Source organism: Oncorhynchus masou, chromosome 13 (assembly GCF_036934945.1).
Source record: "Oncorhynchus masou masou isolate Uvic2021 chromosome 13, UVic_Omas_1.1, whole genome shotgun sequence".
Classification (NCBI taxonomy): domain Eukaryota; kingdom Metazoa; phylum Chordata; class Actinopteri; order Salmoniformes; family Salmonidae; genus Oncorhynchus; species Oncorhynchus masou.
This window is the reverse complement of record NC_088224.1, coordinates 43,403,843-43,424,879: the sequence shown is the minus strand read 5'-3', so window position 1 is coordinate 43,424,879 and position 21,037 is coordinate 43,403,843. Positions and strand designations below refer to the sequence as shown.

The window sequence follows — 21,037 nt, the reverse complement described above, 5'->3', positions numbered from 1 at the left end:
AGGTGGGGGTTGTGCTTTCAGCCCCACGCCGTGCAGGACGTTTGGCATTTGCCAGAGAACACCAAGATTGGCAAATTCGCCACAGGTGCCCTGTGCTCTTCACAGATGAAAGCAGGTTCACACTGAGCATGTGACAGAGTCTGGAGACGCCGTGGAGAACGTTCTGCTGCTCGCAACATCCTCCAGCATGACCGGTTTGGCGGTGGGTCAGTCATGGTGTGGGGTGGCATTTCTTTGGGGGGACGCACAGCCCTCCATGTGCACGCCAGAGGTAGCCTGACTGCCATTAGGTACCAAGATGAGATCCTCAGACCCCCTGTGAGACCATATGCTGGTGCGGATGGCCCTGGGCTCCTCCTAATGTAAGACAATGCTCGACCTCATGTGGCTGGAGTGTGTCAGCAGTTCCTGCAAGAGGAAAGGCATTGATGCTATGGACTGGCCCGCCCGTTCCCCAGACCTGAATCCAATTGAGCACATCTGGGACATCATGTCTCGCTCCATCCACCAACGCCACATTGCACCACAGACTGTCCAGGAGTTGGCGGATGCTTTAGTCCAGGTGTGGGAGGAGATCCCTCAGGAAACCATCAGCCACCTCATCAGGAGCATGCCCAGGCGTTGTAGGGAGGTCATACAGGCACGTGGAGGCCACACACACTACGGAGCTTCATTTTGACTTGTTTTAAGGACATTACATCAAAGTTGGATCAGCCTGTAGTGTGGTTTTCCAATTTAATTTTGAGTGTGACTCCAAATCCAGTCCTCCATGGGTTGATAAATTTGATATCCATTGATAATTTGTGTGTGATAGGTTTCAGCACATTCAACTATGTAAAGAAAAAAAGCATTTAATAAGAATATTTCATTAATTCAGATCTAGGATGTGTTATTTTAGTGTTCCCTTTATTTTTTGGAGCAAAATATATATATATATATATATATATATATATATATATATATTTGTTTTCCCATGTCAGATTATATTTTCCGTTTTTTTTTATTCAAATGGAATGGAATAGAACAGCAAATACACACATGGCCACTGCGCCTGCTACTCCTCTTCATTTCCATATGAAATAGCCATTGGGTGCTGGGGGCGAGTGCAGGCCCACAACTATTGCCGGAGTTGAATGGAACAGCACTTCACCTTAGTGACTGTTCCATCTGCTCTATACAATACATATGTTTATTTTATGTGATGATAAAAGGCTCATACAATACAAAGATGTTTTAATGTTTTCTTTCACAGTGATAGCGATTCCGACTCGGAGCCACCGGTGCCAAGCTGCCCGCTCTACCTCTGCCCTCAGTGGTGTTCATATGCCACAGTTCATTACTGCAGGCATGTCTGTGCCTCAGGGCCAAAAGGGCACAACATGGAGGCGTCGTTGTGTTCTGTGTCGCATGAAATGCACCACTTTTTCAGTTTGCCTCTGCTTTACATCAGAAAGACACTGCTATGGGACATGGCACAGGTAGCAAAATATTGTGATGAGGACTTCCAAGGGGTATACTGTTTTTTTTTTGTGTGTGTTAGAATTGCTTTTTGATATGTTGTATATAGTTATTTGCACTGCTGTATATAGTTATAGGTCATTTCACCAATTCGGCCACTTGGGTACATTTGGGCAACTTGTGTGGGACACCTGGGTGACTTCATGCTAAATGGCATGTAGCTCACCCATTCCGGATACCATTTGGAATTTTCGTCTGCGTTGTCGTGACCGCTCTTTCCTGTGGATTTCTGAACATAACGCGACAAACGCAGGTATTTTGGATATAAAAATAATCTTTATGGAACAAAAGGAACATTTGTGTAACTGGGAGTCTCGTGAGTGAAAACATCCGTAGATCAAAGGTAAACGATTAATTTGATTGCTTTTCTGATTTTCGTGACCGAGCTACTTTGCTAGGTGGTCATAATGTTTTGCCTAGTGATCGATAAACTTACAAACACTTGGATTGCTTTCGCTGTAAAGCATATTTTCACAACAGGTGGATTAACAAAGAGCTAAACTGTGTTTTGCTATATTGCACTTGTGATTTCATGAATAAATATTTTTTAGTAATATTATTTGAATGTGGCGCTCTGCAATTCAGCGGTTGTTGATGATCCCGCTAACGGGATGAGTAGCGTCAAGAAGTTTAGATTGATTGGTTTTTATAAAGATAAGTTTAATGCTAGCTAGCAACTTAACTTGGCTCCTTGCAGCACTAGCGTAACAGGTGGTCAAGCCTGCCACGCGGTTTCCTCGTAGAATGCAATCAGCCATAATCGGCGTCCAAAAGGCAGATTACCGATTGTTATGAAAACTTGAAAATCGGCCCTAATTATAATTATTATATTCAGCCCAAGGGCACAACAGCCACGAGGGGAATGGATATTTTAGGGGTCATTACGGCCAGACAAAGAGGACGCCGTCGGGAAATTTGATGCATTGTCAAGTTCTTGTCAAATTGTGAATGAGAGACTGATGAAGTGTGTACAGCCTGCACAAAACAACAAAGCAGCACTCATGCTTTTCATGCAACTTTTTTCAAAGCTTCAGTCGCCTCATGCAGCTTTAATGTATTAAAAATCAAAACATATAGCCCAACGTTTGTATCACAACTAAAGTTAAATAAATAACAAAAATAAGCATATAGGGCCTGTTTCTATTTTGTTCTCTTTTTTATTACCTATTTCTCCCCAATTTCATGGTATTGTTGTAGTAGCTACTATCTTTTCTCCCGTTTTGATACCCGTGTAAATCTCACTAAGATAAGGTAACGTTTGTCAACATATTTTCATAAATCCACCCTACAAAAAAAATGATCTTCGCTCCTATTTAGCCTATATTGATCTGAGTTACCTACAGTGCCTTGCGAAAGTATTCGGCCCCCTTGAACTTTGTGACCTTTTGCCACATTTCAGGCTTCAAACATAAAGATATAAAACTGTATTTTTTGTGAAGAATCAACAACAAGTGGGACACAATCATGAAGTGGAACGACATTTATTGGATATTTCTAACTTTTTTAACAAATCAAAAACTGAAAAATTGGGTGTGCAAAATTATTCAGCCCCTTTACTTTCAGTGCAGCAAACTCTCTCCAGAAGTTCAGTGAGGATCTCTGAATGATCCAATGTTGACCTAAATGACTAATGATGATAAATACAATCCACCTGTGTGTAATCAAGTCTCCGTATAAATGCACCTGCACTGTGATAGCGTCAGAGGTCCGTTAAAACCTCTTGATACTACCCATCCCGTATCCGGGATCGTGAATACAGCCTCAGGCTCATTAGCATAACGCAACGTTAACGATTTCTGAAAATCGCAAATGAAATGAAAATAATATGCCTGCTCTCAAGCTTAGCCTTTTCTTAACAATACTGCCATCTCAGATGTTCAAAATATGCTTTTGAACCATAGCAAATCAAGCATTTGTGTAAGAGTATTGCAAGATAGCTTAGCATTTTGCGTAGCATTTTGCGTAGCATTTAGCACGCAACATTTTCACAAAAACCAGATAACCAAATAAATAAAATCATTTACCTTTGAAGAACTTCGGATGTTTTCAATGAGGAGACTCTCAGTTACATAGCAAATGTTCAGTTTTTCCTGAAAGAATCTTTGTGTAGGAGAAATCGCTCCGTTTTGTACATCACATTTGGCTACCGAAACGAACCGAAAATTCAGTCACCAAAACGTCAAACTTTTTCCAAATTAACTCCATAATATCGACCGAAACATGGCAAACGTTGTTTAGAATCAATCCTCAAGGTGTTTTTTCACATATCTCTTCATTGATATGCCGCTCGTGGAAGCCTGCTTTCGTCTCAGAATCCCATGGAAAAATACCAGCAGCTGAAAATGACGCACCAATTTCGACGGAGGACACCGGGCGGACACCTGGAAAATGTAGTCTCTTATGGTCAATCTTCCAATGATATGCCTACAAATACGTCACAATGCTGCAGACACCTTGGGGAAACGACAGAAAGGGCAGGCTCATTCCTCTCGCATTCACAGCCATATAAGGAGACAATGGAAAACAGAGCCTCAAAAAACCTGCTGATTTCCTGGTTGCAGTTTCATCTTGGTTTTGCCTGTAGCTCCTGTTCTGGGGCACTCACAGTCAATATCTTTGCAGTTCTGGAAACTTCAGTGTTTTCTTTCCAAAGCTATAAATTATATGCATAGTCGAGCATCTTTTTGTGACAACATATCTTGTTTAAAACGGGAACGTTTTTCATCCAAAAATGAAATAGCGCCCCCAGAGTTTCAAGAGGTTAAAAGCGCAGAGAGCATCATGAAGAACAAGGAACACAACAGGCAGGTCCGAGATACTGTTGTGAAGAAGTTTAAAGCCGGATTTGGATACAAAAAGATTTCCCAAGCTTTAAACATCCCAAGGAGCACTGTGCAAGCGATAATATTGAAATGGAAGGAGTATCAGACCACTGCAAATCTACCAAGACCTGGCCGTCCCTCTAAACTTTCAGCTCATACACGGAAAATACTGATCAGAGATGCAGCCAAGAGGCCCATGATCACTCTGGATGAACTGCAGAGATCTACAGCTGAGGTGGGAGACTGTCCATAGGACAACAATTAGTCGTATATTGCACAAATCTGGCCTTTATGGAAGAGTGGCAAGAAGAAAGCCATTTCTTAAAGATATCCATAAAAAGTGTTGTTTAAAGTTTGCCACAAGCCACCTGGGAGACACACCAAACATGTGGAAGAAGGTGCTCTGGTCAGATGAAACCAAAATTGAACTTTTTGGCAACAATGCAAAACATTATGTTTGGCGTAAAAGCAACACAGCTCATCACCCTGAACACACCATCTCCACTGTCAAACATGGTGGTGGCAGCATCATGGTTTGGGCCTGCTTTTCTTCAGCAGGGACAGGGAAGATGGTTAAAATTGATGGGAAGATGGATGGAGCCAAATACAGGACCATTCTGGAAGAAAACCTGATGGAGTCTGCAAAAGACCTGAGACTGGGACGGAGATTTGTCTTCCAACAAGACAATGATCCAAAACATAAAGCAAAATCTACAATGGAATGGTTCAAAAATAAACATATCCAGGTGTTAGAATGGCCAAGTCAAAGTCCAGACCTGAATCCAATCGAGAATCTGTGGAAAGAACTGAAAACTGCTGTTCACAAATGCTCTCCATCCAACCTCACTGAGCTCGAGCTGTTTTGCAAGGAGGAATGGGAAAAAAGTTCAGTCTCTCGATGTGCAAAAACTGATAGACATGCGACTTACAGCTGTAATCGCAGCAAAAGGTGGCGCTACAAAGTATTAACTTAAGGGGGCTGAATAATTTTGCACGCCCAATTTTTCAGTTTTTGATTTGTTAAAAAAGTTTGAAATATCCAATAAATGTCGTTCCATTACATGATTGTGTCCCACTTGTTGTCGATTCTTCACAAAAAATACAGTTTTATATCTTTATGTTTGAAGCCTGAAATGTGGCAAAAGGTCGCAAAGTTCAAGGGGGCCGAATACTTTTGCAAGGCACTGTATGTCCTATGGATATCTACAGTTATAAAATTGGCAAGGTGGTGTAAGCCTACACGAAACACAGACCTTATTTTAAGTGAATCAAAAAAATATCCTTTGTAATAAATGAATGAAAGAACCGCTTTTCAGATTTTGCAAGGTGTCATGGGAATTATGACTCGCACTTTGGTACCATACCCATTATTAAAATAGTATTTCCTGCATATAGAAATCACAGTTTTTGTTTTCAACATTCATCACAGGTAACTTAAACTCTATTTCTATTCAAACAGTTGAGAGTATTTGTCTCCTAAGCAGACTCTTCATTATCAGTCACTTCAGAGCTGTGTGCATGTTTTACAGATGGCAGAGAAAAGCAGAGCACCCGTGTGGGACTATTACATGGAATTGGCACCAGGGAAAGCAAGGTGTCTTATTTGTGATAAAGATGTAAGCATGGGGTCAGCAAGGCTAAATAACAAAAATTACCACCAACCTGTGGAATCACTAACCTCTGCGCACCGAACCCGTTAGCGGGATTAAATTTGACAACATACAGTGATAGCTACATAAATAGTCATATTAAACATTCATGAAAATACAAGTGTCTCACATGTTTCGAAAACCTAGAATTTTGCAAATCCAACTTCGTTGTCAGATTTAAAAAAGGATTTACTGCGAAAGAATATTATGCGATTATCTTAGGACAGAGCCCAATAAAAATAAACTATTTCAACCAGCACTGGCGTAACAAAATCACAAATTGCAATAAAATAAATTGTTTACCTTTGACGATCTTCCTCTGTTTGCAATCCCAATGCTCATTGTTACACAATGAATGGTCTTCTGTTTGATAAAATTCATTTTTATAGCCTAACACGAAACATTTTGTGAACCGCTTGTGATGTGAATTCCGTCTCATTCAATTTGAAGGCACATTCAATGTAAATACGCACACTAAACGTGACTTTTCCAGTCATGTTTGGTTTCATTGCAATCAACTGGTTTGTTTGCAACACAACCAAACCTGATGGGTCATTTCGCGGGACGTATTGACTGAAAGAAACCGATTTGAAGACAAGGTATGACATCATTGTGCACCAATGATATGACCGCTGTTTCATTGATTGACTGTATTTTAACCCAATGACCACTGATTGTCTTGAAATCTAGCTGGGTAGATAGCCAATGAGCTGAGGTAAACGGCAATATGTAATGGTTACGTGTTGGAAGACCAACCCATATAGTAAACTCCGGGGTAAAGAGGGTCATTCGCCATTGCAGATTCATACTGGAAGGAGCGCATGTTACACACAGCACTTTTTGGTAAAGCGCATCTTCAGCTGTTTATATATCAATCAGTATGGCGACTCAGTCAGGGAAAGCTAAATCTAAGTCTAGCTATACAGATGTACACACAAGTTTAGAAGAAATTGATTGGGAAAGTGAGACAGATTGTTGGAGGACTGAATTGTTCCACCCACACAGACAGCGTTCTGAAGAAGACGCAGCAGCCTCTTCAACCTCAGGAGGCCGAAGAAATTCGGCTTGTCACCAAAAGCACTTACAAACTTCAACAGATGCACAATCGAGAGCATCCTGTCGGGCTGTATCACCGCCTGGTACGGCTTCTGCTCCGCCCACAACCGTAAGGCTCTCCAGAGGGTAGTGAGGTCACCGGTGGCAAACTACCTGCCCTCCAGGACACCTACACCACCAGATGTCAAAGGAAGGCCATAAAGATCATCAAGGACAACAACCACCCGAGCCACTGCCTGTTCATTCCGCTATCATCCAGAAGGCGAGGTCAGTACAGGTGCATCAAAGCAGGGACCGAGAGACTGAAAAACAGCTTCTATCTCAAGCCCATCAAACGGTAAAACCACCACAACTAACATTGAGTGGCTGCTGCCAACATACTGACTCAACTCCAGCCACTTTGATGGGAAATTGATGTAAAAATATATCACTAGCCACTTTAAACAATGCTACTTAATATGTTTACATACCCTACATTATTCATCTCATATGTATATGTATATACTGTACTCTATATCATCTACTGCATCTTTATATAATACATGTATCACTAGCCACTAACTATGCCATTTTGTTTACATACCCTACATTACTCATCTCATATGTATATACTGTACTCGATACCATCTACTGCATCTTGCCTATGCCGTTCTGTACCATTACTCATTCATATGTCTTTATGTACATATTATTTATCCCTTTACACTAGTATGTATAAGGTAGTAGTTTTAGAATTCTTAGGTTAGATTACTCGTTGGTTATTACTGCATTGTCGTAACTAGAAGCACAAGCATTTTGCTACACTCTCATTAACATCTGCTAACCATGTGTATGTGACAAATAAAATTAGATTTTGATTTGATCTTGGTGATTATTATTTCATTTTTTTAGAGGCACTTGTGCTCCCAAATTATAATTCCAGGGGGCACAGCAAAAATATTTAGGAGCATATTCCCCCAAAATGGTAGCACTGTAGAGCCCTGTTGTATTCTTCATACTATAAAATAATGCCACGGAATTAGTGTTGCTGGTGTAAAGATAGCGGGTCTCCCCCAACTCTAATAATCTTTTAATCGCCATTTGCACTTCTTTACTCAAAGTTTACCTAAGTAACCCTCGCTTTCCCTCTGCTGACTGTCTCGTCCAAGCTGCTCCTCTTCTCTCTCCATCTGGCTGTCAGCGGCAGCTCAACAATCCTCAAACCGTTCTCTCAATCCAGCCCCAATCTACTCACACACAGACTCATACATGCACACACAGTCCCTCTCTCCCCATACCTTTCCTTGGCCTTTATTTCTTAAATTTCTCAGAGAAAATGACAATTTCAGTGGTATTGCTTTGCGGACTGACATTACTGAACTCTGGAGAAAATAAACATTGCCGCTGGGTGAGTATATCTGACAATGGGCGCCTGTTGTCTAAAATTGAAGGGGTTAGGATTTTGGCTTAATCAACTGTTGCAGTTGTGTTTTCTGAAACCTGGCTCCGCAAGTCTCTTCTTGATAAGGATATTTGTATAAAATGGTTAAAGTGTGTATCGCATTGATTGATTTAAAAAAGGTGTGGGTGTGGCTATATATGTAAAAGCCTACATTCCTTGTGGTGCCAAAGTCTGAAACTATTTGACAACAGTTGGAATTTCTTGCTTTGAATCTCTGTCCCTGGTATACTTTTAATTACAAAGCCATTGTGGGTTTACTACCATTTTAATTCTTCAGAAATGTGGTGGGTACTCTATTCGTTCCCAGGATTTATTTTGCTAACGGTTCCAATTTGGTAAAAAGGGCCTTTACGTACTCTGCGCCATTGGATTGGAACGCCTTACAAATTACTTTTAAACTGGAAGAACTTATCCCGATTGGTGTTTTTAAATAATTTATGAAGGATTTTGAGGCGGATTCCTTGACCTGTCAATATTTTTAATTTGCTGTTTTTTAATTTATTGATTTCTATGGTTCTTACTAGAGGTCGACCGATAATGATTTTTCAACGCCGACACCGATTATTGGAGGACCAAAAAAGCCGATACCGATTAATCGGACGATTTTTAAAAATGTATTTGTAATAATGACAATTACAACAATACTGAATGAACACTTATTATAATACATCAATAAAATCAAATAAGCCACAAATAAATCATGAAACATGTTCAATTTGGTTTAAATAATGCAAAAACAAGTTGGAGAAGAAAGTAAAAGTGCAATATGTACCATGTAAGAAAGCTAACGTTTAAATTCCTTGCTCAGAACATATGAAAGCTGGTGGTTCCTTTTAACATGAGTCGTCAATATTCCCAGGTAAGAAGTTTTAGGTTGTAGTTATAGGAATTACAGGAATATTTCCCTCTATACCATTTGTAATACCAATTTCCGACTGTTATGAAAACTTGAAATGGGCCATTCCGATTAATCGGTCAACCTCCAGTTCTTACTAGATGACTTGTCGTTTTCATGTTGTCTGTCTGTAATTGTGTAATGACTTGGAACTGCTAAGCCTGGCCAGGACGCTCTTGAAAAATACATTTCAAATCGCAATGAGTCCTTCCTTGTTATATAATGGGGTTTTTTAAATGCAAGGAAGCCAGGGGATGCTAAATGTGTTAGTTAATTAAACGGTCAATTACCGTGAGACCGGCAGTTAATTGCTTGACAATCACCGGCTGACGAAATTGACCGCCACAGCCATAGTTTTGAGTTCGCAAGAAATGCATTTCACTGCACTTGTGCATGTGACATTAAAACTTAAAACTAAAGGCTAAAATGTTAAGTGCTAAAATGTGGGTTGCGTATGCACTTCTAGTCAAGTTGGCCCATTCATCTCATGTTGGAAAATGATTGCATAATATGACTTATTAACATAATCAATATCAACAAACCCAATCACCTATGATGGATCAGAAAATGATCCGATGAACTGGATAAGGACACCTCACGTCAACACCTGAAATTGTTCCACACACTAACACACAATCTGGACAATGGAAACGAGAATACTCACCAACAGGCTTTTGTGCTTCAAGGCTCTTTCCTTTGTAGGTATCAAACAGGTTGAGAGACGCATACTTGGATTTGCCATCCTTCCCCTTTGCAGTTTGCCCAGAGCGCTCTGACATTGCGCTGTCCGCTCATTGAGTAAGGTGAGCCCTGAGACTGGAAGAGAGAAAGAGATGGAGACATTTGACACCATGTATGCGTCACTGAACGTGAAGGTAAATGTGGTGTTGAGTTGATGCAGGTTCTAAACAACAAAACGAGTCCCGATATCCAGTCTTTTCATCAGTGTATGCATTACAAAGTTTGTAGTGTGGACAGAGAGGGGGGAGACAGTGCTCAGAACAGGTCAATAACAGACCAATGTGTGAGCAGAGCTAGCACGTGAACAGTACATTGCCATGAACAAGTCAACACAGGAAATACTGTACCGAGAGAATAATGCGATCCATGGCATAGTTTCCATGGTGATGCATTATAAATTATGTTCACTTTTTCTAGGACTGCCTTCAGAGGGGTTGCCTCCATGGCAACAACACCAGGGTTGAGCCCATTTTCCAGCTCAAAAATAAAATCCACTGGGCTGACATCGGTCCAATTCAAAAAGATTTGGCTACAGCTAGAGAGTTGTTCTGTGTCTGTAAACGGATCATATATTACAAAAACAATATCTGTCTTTGTAGGCGGCGCAATCTTGTTTGAGGAAAATGTTGCCCCCTTGTCATGTTACAAAGATGGAGGTCAATTGCAAACTGCACATTGAGTTGATGATTATCAAATTAATTAACGCACAACTGGGGCCCTCTGTAGCTCAGTTGGTAGAGCATGGAGCTTGCAATGCCTGGATGGTTTGTTCGATTCCTGGGACCACCCATACATAACAAAATGCAGGGGTCCGCGGTCAGATCTCAAAATATATACAGTACCAGACAAAAGTCATTCCGAGGGTTTTTCATCTAGAATGACCCAGAAAAGACATACCAACCTACCTACCGTCTCTGTGTGCGTCACCCAAAACAACAGTCCTGTTTGTGCTGGTACTGCACGGTGAGAATGTCAGCTGTGTCACATGTTGTTGGGCTGGTTTCACTACAACAGGACTCATCTCTCTCCACAACTGCACTGACTTGACTGGTGACCCTCCACACATAATATGAATATTTATGTAAAATATAGCGACAGAAAATCTGCTTCTATTTGGGGAGAAGTTTGTTTGTGATGTAGGGGTTTCATCACCCTACTGCACATGTACATTTGAGTCCTTGTGGCAAAAGGTAGAATGCTTGATATATGATTTGATTTCAGAACCATAAGGATGGATTTGTCAAGATTAGAATGAATGTACAGTACCAGTCAAAAGTTTGGACACACCTACTCATTCAAGGGTTTTTCTTCGTTTTTACAATTTTCTACATCGTACAATAATAGTGAAGACATCAAAACTATTAACCTGTTAAATCTATGGGGGCGCTATTTCATTTTTGGATAAAAAGACGTGCCCGTTTTAAGCGCAATATTTTGTCACAAAAAGATGCTCGACTATGCATATAATTGATAGCTTTGGAAAGAAAACACTAACGTTTCCAGAACTGCAAAGATATTGTCTGTGAGTGCCCCAGAACAGAAGCTACAGGAAAAACCAAGATGAAACTGCAACCAGGAAATGAGCAGGATTTTTTAGGCTCTGTTTTTCATTGTCTACTTATATGGCTGTGAATGCGACAGGAATGAGCCTGCCCTATCTATCGTTTCCCCAAGGTATCTGCAGCATTGTGATGTATTTGTAGGCATATCATTGGAAGATTGACCATAAGAGACTACATTTGCCAGGTGTCCGCCCGGTGTCCTCCGTCGAAATTGGTGCGTCATCTTTAACTGCACGTCTTTTTCCAAGCGATTCACCGGAGAAAGGAGACTACCACGAACAATATATAAATGAAGAGATATGTGAAAAACACCTTGAGGATTGATTCTAAACAGCGTTTGCCGTGTTTCAGTCGATATTATGGAGTTAATTTGGAAAAAAGTTTGCCGTTGTAATGACTGAATTTTCGTTTTTCTTTGGTACCCAAACGTGATGTACAAAACAGAGTGATTTCTCCTACACAAATCTTTTTGGAAAAATTAAACATTTGCTATCTAACAGTCTCCTCATTGAAAACATCCAAAGTTCTTCAAAGGTAAATGATTTTATTTGAATGCTTTTCCTGTTTTTGTGATAATGTTGCCTGCTGAATGCTAGGCTTAATGCTATGCTAGCTATCAATACTCTTACACAAATGCTTGTGTAGCTATGGTTGAAAAGCATATTTTGAAAATCTGAGATGACGGTGTTGTTAACAAAAGGCTAAGCTTGGTGAGTGAATTTATTTATTTAATTTCATTTGCGATTTTCATGAATAGTTAACGTTGCGTTATGGTAAGGAGCTTGAGACTATGATTACGCTCCCGGATAGGGGATTGCTCGTCGCAAGAAGTTAAGGCTTCTACTGTGAAGTGGGACCGAGAGAGGAATGAGTCAGGTGTCTGGCAGAGTGCCACAGGCTCATATCGCACAGTCACGAGAGAGTTAGCTCTCGTTCCATTGCTTTTATGCAGACACAAGAATTCTCTGGTTGGAACATTATTGAAGAATTATGATAGAAACATCCTAAAGATTGATTCTATACTTAGTTTGACAAGTTTCTAAGGGCTGTAAACGGAACTTCTTGAACTTTTCGTCCGATGTTCGGCTGGACCTGAACGCGCTTTTGGATTTGTTGACCAAACGCCCTAACAAAAGAAGCTATTTGGACATAAATGATGGGCATTATCGAACAAAACAAACATATGTGGGAGTGCTTTCTGATGAAGATCATCAAAAGTGAATATTTATAATGCTTTTTCTGACTACTGTTGACTACCCAATGTGGAGGATATCTTTTTGGCTGAACACTGTACTCAGATTATTGCATGGTTTGCTTTTTCCGCAAAGTTTTTTAAAAATCTGACACAGCGGTTGCATTACGGAGAGGTTTATCTCTAATTCCATGTATAACACTTGTATTTATCAACATTTATGATGAGTATTTCTGTAAATTGACGTGGCTCTCTGCAAGATCACCGCATGATTTAGGACTCCTGAACTTAACGCGCCAATGTAAACAGATTTTTTGAGATAAATATGCACTTTATTGAACAAAACATACATGTATTGTGTAACATGAAGTCCTATGAGTGTCATCTGATGAAGATCAAAGGTTTGTGATTAATTTTCTCTATTTTTGTGCTTTTTGTGACCCCTCTATTTGGTTGGAAAAATGGCTGGGTTTTTCTGTGCCTTTGTGGTGACCTAACAATCGTTTGTGTTGCTTTCGCTGCACAGCCTTTTTGAAATCAGACACTGGATTGATTAACGATAATTGAATCTTTAAAATGGTGTAATATAATTAATTGTATGATTGAGGAATTTTAATTATGAGATTGTTGTTTTGAATTTGGCGCCCTGCACTTTCACTGGCTGTTGGTGGGGTGGGACGCTACCATCCCACATATCCCAGAGAGGTTAATTGAAATGCATTCCAGGTGACTACCGCATGAAGCTGGTTGAGAAAATGCCAAGAGTGTGCAAAGCTGTCATCAATGGAAAGGGTGGCAACTTTGAATGAAATATTCTTATTAAATACTTTTTTCTTTACATAGTTGAATGTGCTGACAACAAAACCACACAAAAATGATCAATGGAAATCAAATTTATCAACCCATGTAGGTCTGGATTTGGAGTCACACTCAAAATTAAAGTGGAAAACCACACTACAGGCTGATCCAACTTTGATGTAATGTCCACAAAACAAGTCAAAATGAGACTCAGTAGTGTGTGTGGCCTCCACGTGTCTGTATAACCTCACTACAACGCCTGGGCATGCTCCTGATGAGGTGACAGATGGTCTCCTGAAGGATCTCCTCCCAGACATGGACTAAAGTATCCGCCAACTCCTGGACAGTCTGTGGTGCAACGTGGCGTTGGTGGATGGAGCGAGACATGATGTCCCAGATGTGCTCAATTGGATTCGGGTCTGGGGAACAGGCAGGCCAGTCCATAGCATCAATGCCTTCCTCTTGCAGGAACTGCTGACACACTCCAGCCACATGAGGTCGAGCATTGTCTTGCATTAGAAGGAGCCCAGGGCCAACCGCACCAGCATACGATCTCACAAGGGGTCTGAGGATCTCATCTCGGTACCTAATGGCAGTCAGGCTACCTCCAGCGAGCACATGGAGGGCTGTGCGGCCAGAGGATGTTGCAGGCAGCAGAACGTTCTCCACGGCGTCTCCAGACTCTGTCACGTGCTCAGTGTGAACCTGCTTTCATCTGTGAAGAGCACAGGGCGCCAGTGGCGAATTAGCCAATCTTGGTGTTCTCTGGAAAATGCCAAACGTCCTGCATGGTGTTGGGCTGTAAGCACAACCCCCACCTGTGGACGTCGGGCCCTCATACCACCCCCATGGAGTCTGTTTCTGACCGTTTGAGCAGACACATGCACATTTGTGGCCTGCTGGAGGTCATTTTGCAGGGCTCTGGCAGTGCTCTTCCTGCTATTCGTTGCACAAAGGCGGAGGTAGAGGTCCTGCTGCTGGGTTGTTGCCCTCCTACGGCCTCCTCCACGTCTCTTGATGTACTGGACCTGTCTCCTGGTAGCGCCTCCATGCTCTGGACACTACGCTGACAGACACAGCAAACCTTCTTGCCACAGCTCGCATTGATGTGCCATCCTGGATGAGCTGCACTACCTGAGCCACTTGTGTGGGTTGTAGACTCCGTCTCATGCTACCACTAGAGTGAAAGCACCGCCAGCATTCAAAAGTAACCAAAACATCAGCCAGGAAGCATAGGAACTGAGAAGTGGTCTGTGGTCACCACCTGCAGAACCACTCCTTTATTGGGGGTGTCTTGCTAATTGCCTATAATTTCCACCTGTTGTCTATTCCATTTGCACAACAGCATGTGAACTTTATTGTCAATCGGTGTTGCTTCCTAAGTGGACAGTTTGATTTCACAGAAGTGTGATTGACTCGGAGTTACATTGTGTTGTTTAAGTGTTTCCTTTATTTTTTTTTGAGCAGTGTGTTATATTAAGTTACAATAAGTGTTCATTCAGTATTGTTGTAATTGTCATTATTACAAATAAACAAATAGGCCGATTAATCGGTATCTGCTTTTTTGGTCCTCCAATAATCGGTATCAGTGTTGAAAAATCATTATCGGTCGATATCTACTTAGGTTACTAAATGATTCCATGTGATAGTTCCTAGTTTTAATGCCTTCACTATTATTCAACAATGTAGAAAATAGTAAAAAATGAAGAAAACCCCTGGAAAGAGTAGGTGCCCAGACTTATGACTGGTCCAGACACCCTAGCCATAAACTCTTCTCTCTGCTACCGCACGGCAAGCGGTACCGGAGTGCCAAGTCTAGGTCCAAGAGGTTTTTAAACAGTTTCTACCCCGAAGCCATGAGACTCCTGAACAGCTAATCAAATGGCTACCCAGACTATTTTTTCCCCAGCTACAACTCTGTTATTATCTATGCATGGCCACTAAACACCCCTACCTGCATGTACACAATTATCAATTACCTCGACACCGGTGCCATCGCACAATGACTCTGTACTGGTACCCCTGTATATGGCCCCGCTTTTGTTATTCACTGCTGCTCTTTAATTATTTGTTTTTCTTATCTCTTACTTTTTTCTGAATTTTGATTTCTTAGGTATTTTCTTAAAACTGCATGGTTGGTTAAGGGCTTGTAAGTAAGCATTTCACTGTAAGGTCTACACCGGTTGTATTCGGCACATGTGACAAATAAAATTTGATTTGGATTTGATTACTGTATGTTTACAGATGCAATTATTTTTGGCCAAATGAATAAGTTTAGGGGGTGTAATACATTTTAGAGGAATACTATTACATTGTATTTATTTTTTTGCCCTGCACAAAATGGGTCTGGGTGGCTCACAGTGATATTGGTATGCACAGTACTCTGCCATTTATAAATTGTTCAACTCAATATTTCTTGAATTCCACCAAAATTGTATTTACATAAATGCTCTGTAATTTAAAGTAAATGTCCATTGAAAATCTCACTTTTAAATGTTCATATTCTGTTAACTCATACCCAAATAAAGTTGTTGACTGATCTTATAATCGTAGATGTGGCCAATGCATAAATGGGGTTTTAAAAAACACTTAACTTCTCTATGATAAGGGGCAGCATTTGGAATTTTGTATGAAAAGCATGCCCAAATTCAACTGCCTGCTACTCATCCCCAGAAGATAAGATAAGCATATTAGTAGATTTTGAATTGAAAACACTGAAGTTTCTAAAACTGTTTGAATCATGTCTGTGAGTATAATAGAACTTATGTAGCAGGCAAAACCCAGAGGACAAACCATTCAGATTATTTTTTGAGGTCACCCTCTTTTCAATGGGTTTTCATTGGGAATACAGATTTCTAAGGGACTTGCTTGCAGTTCCTACCGCTTCCACTGGATGTCACCAGTATTTAGAAATTGGTTTGGTGTTATTCCTTTGTGTAATGAAGAAGTACTGCCATCTTGAACCAGGGTCACTTCATGTGTACTGATTGATAGAGGCGCATGACCAGAAAGAATGCTTGAGTTTGTTTTCTTCCTGTATTGAACACAGATCATCCCGTCTTGAATTTTATTATTTACCTTTAAAAAATACCTAAAGTTGTATTACAAAAGTAGTTTGAAATGTTTTGGCAAAGTTTACAGGTAACTTTTGAGATATTTTGTAGTCACGTTGCGCAAGTTGGAATGGGCGTTCTTCTGGATCAAACACGCCAAATAAATGGCCATTCTGGATATATATGGACAGAATTAATTGAAAAAAATGACAATTTGTAATGTTTATGGGACATATTGGACATAAGCTCGTCAAAGTTAAGGCATGATATATATTTTTATTTCTGCGTTTTGTGTCGTGCCTGCAGGTTTGAAATGTTCTCTCTTTTGTTTACGGAGGTACTATCCTCAGACAATAGCATTGTTTGCTTTCGCCGGAAATCCTTTTTGAAATCTGACATGTTGGCTGGATTCACAACACGTATAGCTTTAATTTGGAATCTTACATGTGTGATTTCATGAAAGTTTATTTTTATAGGAATTTATTAGAATTTGGCGCTGTGCATTTTCTCTGGCTTTTGGCCAAGTGGAACGCTACCATCCCACATATCCCAGAGGTTAAAAACCCCAAATCAAACTAAAAAATTATTGTTTCCTTGAGGATTACGTCATCCTCCCAAGGAGGATGAGCTGACCAATCAGCGGTCTCCTCGCATGAATATTGACCGATAAACGCCCACACCATTCTGTTGTTGGGGTACGCCCACACACTATTCCGACACAGAAAGGGCTGCTTTTAAACATACATGACCGCAATTGTTTTTGTGGTTAAACTCTCATATTGTAATTAATTACAGGTCATATTTCATAGAATTACACTGGAGAGTACTATAAGCTTTAATATGGCAAAGTTCTCGCTCTGCCTCATTGACAAATGTGTAGAATTACAGGATTGGTGCTGTGCGATTAGTGCCTTTTGAGGTTGGTTCGGTTTCAGTTAGATTATTAACAATAGAAAGATTTTCGATTTCAATAACATTTTTTAAACATTAAATGCACTATGCATTGTTGGTTGAATGCTGTCGCGCAGACTAAAACAAAAGTCTCATGATAGATTGTCACTTATTAACCATCAGTTATTCACATTACAGACCGGACAAGTAGCCGCCACAATGGAATATGGTCATCGTAGTTAATCATCACGTTTTCTGCACTAAACTATGTAGAAAATTGGCCTGTTGGAAACTACAACACCTTACTGCATCGCACAGTTCGACATGATCGGATTTATCTCAAGAAACTGTAGCGCAAGGTGCGTATTGAGATCACAGTAAACTAATTAAATATCATTTAAATAATTTTACTGCAGTTGGTCAAATAGTTGTTTAAAAAATCCCCTCAGCGCCCTGCAGGATATTAGCTTTAAAGCTGTGACAAATTTTTTGCTGCCCCATAACAAAATGTGTAGAATTGCAAGAAATTAGCTTGGAAACGGTAATATTTTCTCTCCAATGCCAAGAGGCGGACCATTAAAATGTTCCTTCCCGGGGCCCGAGACATAAAATCATGGTAAAACACCTTGTATGTTATTTGTATCTCACTCAATTATGAGGGGTACCTTATTACTTTGCCATCATAGAAGGTTTCCCCAACCTCAAGAAGTTTGAGAACCCTTGTAATAGTGCACTGCAAACCACAAGAGCAACTGACAAGATAACTTGACCCATTTAAAAGACTGCAACAATATTAGAGACCAGCAGGCACCCACCATTAAATACACTACATCATAAATAAAGGATGTGTTCAATGCACATTTGTATGACGTAAAGATATGAGTTGCTTTAATGGGATAAATGTACTTTTAGTCATACTATTGTCCCTAACACTGCCAAATAGCAGCACACCTTTTGTGCCTCAATACCCCGATGAGATTAGAAAATTAGGTCGTGGGATGGCCGGCAAATAACATGTTGTTCAGGGATTACGAGGGCAGATAAGCAAGCCATCAATGTAATACACCAGGAAAGGGCCTTGTAACGCAAAAAGGAGTTCAGGGCCAGCCACAGCAAGCCATCATAACAGCACACTCAAAGTCAAGGGTCAGCACAACACAGTCCACGTATACCACTTCACCAAAAATAGTTGCTAGCATAAACATCACATTGTCTGTAGCCATAGTTAACTCTGAACAGCAATCTAATACGGCCTCCATATTCACGTTGGGAGGGGGACTGCGATGTTTCGTAATGCATACCCAGATAAATTGCGGTGGTGAAATTAGTTTAGTTTACATTCCTCGTTGAATCACAGTGAATACGTCAATCAACTCAGTTGTTAATGCTTTAGTATAGATTGTATAAATCCCAATTTATAGGAACTATTCGATTTGGCAAATTATTTTATGAAGAGAACTAAACAAAATGGCGGTGCGGGTAGGCCATCTGCATTATAACAAACCGGTTAGCAATTAAGCTAGCTAACTATACGATGCAAACATTGCATGTAGCTATGACCCACGCCGTGATACACACGGGCATGGTTGTTGTGCAACAAGATTGTATAACTTTACAGTAGAACCAATATATCTAAATTAGTAACCGAGCCATCTGTAATAGATCTCTCTACATCTCGCCCTGCTATGAACCAAACCATCCAGCTAATAGCTAGCTAACCAACACTATTGTCGCTAGCGAGTGACTGTTAGCCGATGCTAACGTTAGTCAACTAATGTTACCACATTAGCACACATCTAGCGGTTGCCATCGTTACATTTCAACTCTAATATAGTTAGCTAGCTAGCTAATATTTTACATCAGGAAATACAAGATGTAAGTACTAACCTGGTCTTGTCCCGACTTGTCTCGAGTTGTATCGCAGAATAATCACGTTAGCCCTCTACTAACTAACGTTAGCTAGTTTATTGCTCACGCTGTCAAGTAACGTTTACCCTAGCTTGCTAGCAAAATTACCACTCTGCTAGCTCAAACTACAAATTAATTAACGTTATAAAATAAGAGAGGGGAGATTGATGTGTGTAAAGCGGCTTACTTGTACTCCGTTTTTCTTTTTCCACAAAACCAATGAAAAATAAAAATATTACAGGAGAGCTTAATCCGTCACTACAAGAGCCGTCAACGGCTACTAGAGACGGTAGTGCAGAGGGGCGGAGGGCACACAAAGAGGGCGGGGTCAATTTAACATCATGAATTCTAAATCCGCATGTTGTCCTATCAGATCTAACATTTCGGATTATTTCAACATTTTGCATGGATTTAAATCACGCCCTATCCTACATTGTCAGGTCGAGTATCCAAATAATGTATTTTACAGCGCTCTGATCGGCGAACCGTGTACTTTGGATTTTTTGGAGTGTTTTTGGAGCTTTTTCTAACATGCTTTAGACACATTTTCATAGTGCATTGTAGTCAATTTCAAGTGATGACTCAAAAAGTGACAACCAATTTTCTCTGACCAAACAAAAAATAAACAAAATACAGTTTGGGGGATCAACTACAAGCACAGAAACAGTGAAAATAAGGCCACGTGAAATGGGCGAACTTCCCCTTAAAAAAAACTGTCAATAATATTAGTAATTAATTCATTTATTAGTAATTCATTCATTCAATTATTCATTAATATATTAGTAATTTCATTCATCAATTCATTGTTGACTATAGACAGGCAGCACTATCCTGATGCAGCACAGGGGCTGTATCCATAACAAAACATTTTTAATAGTTGATTATAACTTGTGGATGAAATACTGAAACTATTTCCATTCTTCAACGCTTTGAGACAGCATCTCAATATTGGAATTTTGACCTAGATAGTTTGTGTGTATGCATTGATATGTAGGCTACTTGTGCCTTTTTATAAAAAATGTAGGTAGTTCTGTCCTTGAGCTGTTCTTGTCTATTGATATTCTGTATTATGTCATTCTGTATTGTTTCAGATTTTGTGTGGACCCCAGGAAGAGTAGCTGCTGCTTTTGCAACAGCTAATGGGGATCCTAATAAAATACCAAATAGATGTGAAGTTTTTCGAGAATGCTTTTTAAATGCGAAACATGTATTTTGATGGAAGGACTAAGATGTCAAGTAATAATTTCCTCTCTTCCTTTTTTAATTTAATGCATGGAAAATATCATGTGTAGCAACATTCGGGTAACCTTAATTATCAAGATCAATCTTTTTTTTTAAGTAACTCAATTACTTTTACTCTAAGTAGTTTTTAATTGAGGTACTTTTGACTTTTACTTGAGTAGTTTTTTTTAAACGTCATTTTTCTTCTACTTGAATAAAATGTAATTAAAGTAACAGAACTTCTACTTGAGTAGGATATTTCAGTACTCTTTCCACTTCTGACTTTGATT

At 40.1% G+C, this 21,037-nt stretch overlaps 1 protein-coding gene across 3 annotated transcripts in view; it reads right to left on the bottom strand.

Moving 5' to 3' along the window:
- Positions 1–19,823, bottom strand: part of LOC135552377 (protein PRRC2A-like) — a 56,957-nt gene extending 37,134 nt beyond the window's left edge. For 2 of the 3 annotated variants that reach the window (XM_064983952.1, XM_064983954.1), the window contains exons 1-2: positions 19,714–19,823; positions 10,046–10,197 (exon numbers count right to left, since the gene is read on the bottom strand). In XM_064983952.1, the coding sequence (XP_064840024.1) occupies positions 10,046–10,160 (115 nt within the window). In that variant the 5' untranslated portion in view covers positions 10,161–10,197; positions 19,714–19,823. Of the gene's footprint in view, positions 1–10,045; positions 10,198–19,505 lie in introns of all 3 variants that reach the window. The other variant, XM_064983953.1, reaches the window with a different exon arrangement.
- Positions 19,824–21,037: the final 1,214 nt, after the last annotated feature.